This window comes from Lolium rigidum, chromosome 2, assembly GCF_022539505.1.
Source record: "Lolium rigidum isolate FL_2022 chromosome 2, APGP_CSIRO_Lrig_0.1, whole genome shotgun sequence".
Taxonomy (NCBI): Eukaryota; Viridiplantae; Streptophyta; class Magnoliopsida; order Poales; family Poaceae; genus Lolium; species Lolium rigidum.
Genome location: NC_061509.1, coordinates 9,721,285 through 9,726,725, shown reverse-complemented (window position 1 = coordinate 9,726,725; position 5,441 = coordinate 9,721,285). Strand labels below are relative to the sequence as shown.

At 51.1% G+C, this 5,441-nt stretch overlaps 1 protein-coding gene across 1 annotated transcript; it reads right to left on the bottom strand.

Moving 5' to 3' along the window:
* Positions 1-544: 544 nt before the first annotated feature.
* LOC124685940 (endoglucanase 5-like) lies at positions 545-5,024 on the bottom strand. The gene is made up of 3 exons (XM_047219963.1): positions 3,984-5,024; positions 3,465-3,719; positions 545-1,419 (listed from the first exon to the last, which is right to left on the bottom strand). The coding sequence occupies exons 1-3, from the start codon at positions 4,635-4,637 to the stop codon at positions 718-720; spliced, it is 1,611 nt and encodes a 536-aa protein (XP_047075919.1). The 5' UTR covers positions 4,638-5,024; the 3' UTR covers positions 545-717.
* Positions 5,025-5,441: the final 417 nt, after the last annotated feature.

The window sequence follows — 5,441 nt, the reverse complement described above, 5'->3', positions numbered from 1 at the left end:
ACGGCCGAGGCCGTGAAGATACCGCCAACCACTCAGCCAGTGGACGGCGGGTCGTCCGGTCAGTCTTCTCTCCTTGACGTCGGTCTCGGTCTCAGGGGGCATGTCGGCACGCCCTGCGCTTGAGCCGAGGAAGAGTCATAATGTCGAGCACCCTGCGCTTGAGCCGAGGAAGAGTCATAATGTCGAGCACCCTGCGCCCACGCCGCCCCAGCTACTGAAACCGACACCAACGGCAGCACGTACGCGGGCACGTTCCGAGAGGAGAAGAGCGAGACACCCTAGGAGTGACGCGCACGATAGAGCGACCATGGCGGCGCTGGCGTTGGCATTTCGCCGACCACATATCAAGCACAGCGTCTCGAACATTGCCACCAGTCCACCACCCGCAACTGCAACACGGGGTCAGTGTCATTGAGGAAAACCTTCGCACTCCCAACCTCTTCTCTATTGGTAGCCAATGCAAAGTCAATCATCAATGTATATAATGTTTTATTCTTTTTTGAAATTTCATATTCCTATATGGAAAAAAAATTAAAACCTTCTATGAATCATCAGCCAACAAAAAGAATGTACAAATCCACCCACGATCCATCCATCCACATCCTAAAAGTAAAAAAAAAAATCACTTTTCTCTCTCCCTCTCTTTCTCAGTTATTCAGTTAATGAATCCTCCTATGAACACCGCGAACACCATGCATGCATGAATCACCGGGCTAATCACAGGTCTTGTTCCCCCTGCTGCCTCTGGATCTCCATGAACCTGGACAACACCCCGACCATGGGCGCCGTGTTGTACGTGCAGGCCTCCGTATGTATGTACATGCCGCGCTCGTCCCTGAATCTGTCCTTCCCGTCCGGCCCGCCGACGACGGCGCCGACAAGGTCGTGCGGGTTGTCCCCGCCGGCGCTGTACCAGTCGTCGAACCCCTGCGCGCACCCGATGAACCCCTTCTCCTGCTTCACCGACGCCGTCGACGCCGCCCGGTGGTGCACCTGCCGCGGGTACTTCTCGCCGTACCCGACCAGGTAGCTTGTCTCCGCCGGGTTCGTGCCCAGGATGTAGTCCGCCTGGAACTTGGCGAACGCCAGCACCTCTGCGGCGGGGACGACCACCTCCGCCGCCGCCTCGCCGCCGGTGTCCGAGGTGTCGGCGTCGTCGTCGGGGAGGCAGCGGAGAGGCTCGCCGAGAGAGGATAGGAGGTCGGAGTGCACGGTGATGAGGAACGCGGCGTTGGTCACGTACTGGAGGTTGTTCCAGGCCCGGATGAAGAGGAGGCCGGCCGGGGTGCGGGGCGCGTTGCGGGCGGCGCCGCCGGGGTTCTTGTTCATGTTGGAGCACACGTAGAACTCCGCCTTGGAACGGTACTGCTCAAGTACCAAGCGCTGCTCCGAGCTCAGGTCCTTCTCCTCCAGCAGCAGCTGAGATAAAGATCAAGAGAAATAATGTTAGTTTAGTTGCAGTGATCAACTAATTACTTGTAAATTTGTATGCTGGAAAATTGGAAATATCAAAGTATCAGCAACATGAAAAAAGTGCAATTTCTGAGCTATGGGCTTTCCTTTGACTATTCTACCAAATACTTGGATAGCTGGACTATTTTGTTCCTCTAAATGTCAACAAGATTGTATTGACTGATGAGCTCCTTCTAGTCAAACTTTGCCAAACTTAAACAGTAAGGTTGACTTGAGCTAATCATTTGTCCGTGTGAAGGCAGAATCTTGGTACCTGCTGACAGGTAGTACTATTGCTAGCAAATGACATCGATTGACATGAACCCTAATTTAATTGTCAGGCAGAACTAACTGTACATTTGGATCAAGGCAACTTAACCTAGATAGTGACAAGAAAATAGAATTTGGGCCACATGGGCTTGTGGGTTCAATCAGTTAGTACGGCTCTGTTTATTATGCAACCACTTCAGTTCTCCCAAACATGTAACAGTTGGCAGATTCTTTAAAAAAATGTAACCGTCGGTAGAAGCTTTTTTGTCTCATGCTCCCACTTCTTTTTTCTCTCTCTTCACCAATTGAAAAGTCATAAACATCCATCACCAAAGTAACTAGTATGTGCCTTCATTTAATAGGTGAGGACCATTGACTCATGTCAAACCCCTATTCAAATTGGAAAAGTAAGATGTGTAGCTGGAGTATCTGGGGTTAGTTGAATTGCCTGTTTTCAAAGATCACATTCCAAGCAAGCATGCAAGAGTTAAGCTTGTGGGTAACTAAAGAAATGGGCATGTGGATGCATGGTAAGAGAGCTGCATGCTTCCTTGCATTCTAAGCATATGGTAGAGAAGTGCGGTCAATGGAGTTATGATTAGGAATGCAGTCCATTCCTACAAGACCCCAAAATGACAGACATTGTTGTCATCAGCCTACCCCTGGCATCAATCGAAGGTTAGGAAGCCTGTCTGTTTCCAGAAGGCTTATATAAATGGTAGCTACCTAGAGCACATGTGAAAAGAACACCACATTAGATTTAGGAAATGTGGTTGCCAAAAGGACAAAGGCACAGGTGAAGAAAATCAAAAGATCTTGCCTGGCCCATGTTTTTATAGTAAAACAATTCGGGCATCTCACTTTGTGCCCTTTGGTGGGCTGAGCATCATCTGCTCCTCATGATTAAGCAACTTTTTCTCGTTAAGAATCATCAATCATCTTCTTAATTAACTAGGCTATGCTTCAATGGAAGTGTGGGTATATATTATGTTCACCAAATCAACTTCTCTAGCTAGGTATATATAAACTTACGAACGCACACAAACACACACATATTTCTCTTATATATGTATATATTCTCGAAAGTTGAAAAGCATAATTTGTGCCATTTAGTATATGCATTCTAGTACAAGAGATGGGCCGGAGTGGTTGAGCTTGGCGCATCCATCAACTCTATCGATCACAGGCAAGAAAGCAAGCTAGGTAGAAGGGTAGCCATGCTTGCAAGCTAGAGAGGGTCGCTAAGCAAAAGCTAGGGTGCACCAAACAGGCTTGTTCCTCATGCTAACTACTACTATACAAAACTGGTGGCACAACCAAATCAACGAAGAGGATGTTGATGAACCACGTTGATCACCACATATCACCTATTTAATCACCACTACTATACTACTAAATTAACCGGTTAATCAACCAAACCAACAAAAAGAGGATGATCATCACATGTCACCTATTTAATTACCACTACTCCACTATACTATAGTACTAAACTGTTGGTACAGTTTAATCGCTGAGTTTTTTTAGAACCATCTAATTACTGCCACAAATATAATTCTATCATTGACTAATTTACAGTTCTAGCGCAATCGACGCTAGAAAAGAAGCATTTTGATTATGCATGCAAGCATAGAAAAGGTAAACAAATTTGACCAGTTATAGCAAAGCAAGAAAGGTATAGGTTCGGTAGAGGTAGGTCCATGCATGCATGGGTTTGGAGTTGGATGCGTGGGGAATGTGCTGACCTTTGAGGCGAGGACCTGTAGGCCGGAGTACTTGATGTCCCAGCTGAACTCCGAGACGCCCCAGCCGGTGCCGCCGAAGTCGTCGGCGTTGTCGACGGCGTAGTCGAGGTACCGGCGGCTGCCGGTGGCGCGGTGCAGCCACAGCGCCGCCCAGAGCAGCTCGTCCTTGTACCCGCTCGACGACGGGTAGAAGCTCTTCACCACCCGGACGCTCTCGTGGTACCTTCCCCTGTACTTGTCGGCAAACTCGAACAACTGCACATACAATATACATGCATTAATACGACGTAAATACGATATTGTGTTGAAATGTATTTGTACGATGGACGGTGAGTTGCTCGCTGTCAGCTACCAGCCGCAGCTAGTGGAGTGTCATATTTTAATTGTGATGAATTTTGTGTAAAGCGATCAAACTAACAAAAAAAGGCTAAAGCAAGATTAAGGTGCTAATTCTGTCGATTATTTCCTTTTGCATTATTAACTTTTGCGCGACAAGTCAGTGACTAGGTGACAGCGTACCTGCTGCGCGTGGTGGAGGAGGAGGTGCGCGTAGTGGGCGTCGCCGGCGTTCCGGAACACGACGGACGCGGCGGCCATGGCTGCGGCGGTCTCGGCGGCGACCTCCGACCCCGGGTGCTCGGCGTCCACCTTGTAGGCCCGGCGCGACGTGGTCATGTCCTCGGGCCGCTGCCAGCAGTAGTGGTCCGAGTCGCCGTCCCCGACCTGGGTCCAGAGCTCGTTGGGCGCGGTGTGCGCCTTGATGAAGTAGTCGGTGCCCCACTTGATGGACTGCAGCGCGTGGACGAGCTCCCCGGCGGCGGCCACCTGGTCGCCGTACTCGATGATGCTCCATGAGAGCATGGTGACGGTGAAGGCCATGGGCAGGCCGAACTTGACGTGGTCGCCGGCGTCGTAGTACCCGCCCACCAGGTCCACCCCTTGCTCCAGCCCGTCGGTGAGGCCCGAGTGGCCACGCCACCGCACGCGCTGGTTGTAGGGGAGCCGACCCGACCGCTGCGCCTCGAAGTAGAGCAAGCTCTTCCGCAGCGCGTCGCCGTAGTCGTGCGACGGCGCAGACGGTGATGATGATGACGGTGAGGCCGACGAGGCCATCACCAGCGACACCGCCATGACGGCGGCGGCCAGCACGAACCTGACGGTGACATCGCTCATTTCAGCGACGCACCTGCAAAGCTCTTTCTTTCTCCTGCTCTTCTAGAAACCCAACGCGTCGGCCGCCTAGGGAGCTCTGCTCTTCTGTGCTCGATCGATCAGGCTCGCGCAGTAAGCAGAATGGCCACCGGCGGCGGTGGTGATCGCTCGCCGGAACCGATCAAGACAAGAGCTATGTATTAACTGCCTCCCAAATTCCCGCCTGGAGTGCCAAAGAATTGACCGACCCTTCCAAATCAAGCAGAACCCTGCTCCTCTTCCTCCTCCTTCTGCCTGGGGTAATTAAGGAATGGAACTGATAACAGGAGGAGAATAATTGCGGCCGGCCTCCCGGGTAATAATGGGTAGCTAATTATCCACTTCCAGCTTCTCCTGCTGTCCCTCTTCTTCTTCTTCCTCCTCGACCGATAATATCTGTGGTGGCGCTACATGATGGGTATATATACATAGATATAAATATAAAGTAGTAGGAACTGAATGGACCCTGATGTGTGGGTTGGTGGCTGCAAAGAAAGGAAAGAAGCTTGGAAGCTTGGCATGCATGGCGGTGTCTTGGCAGTGGGAGGAAAGGGACGGCTGCCGGAGCCGAGCCTGAGAGAGAAAGTCAGTACGTCCTACTACTTGGCTGTGTAGATTAAGTCATCGCGTTCGCGCGCGCGTGTTCCCTTTGCTTTTCAGTTTCGAGCTCTGTTCTCTTGTGTTTGGTCCTTGCGGTCCCACGTTTCCGCTGTCATGGTTGTTCGGTCCAGCAAGGTCCGCGTGGGAAAGAAGGGTGAGGGACCCGTCCCACGTTTCATGGGCCGT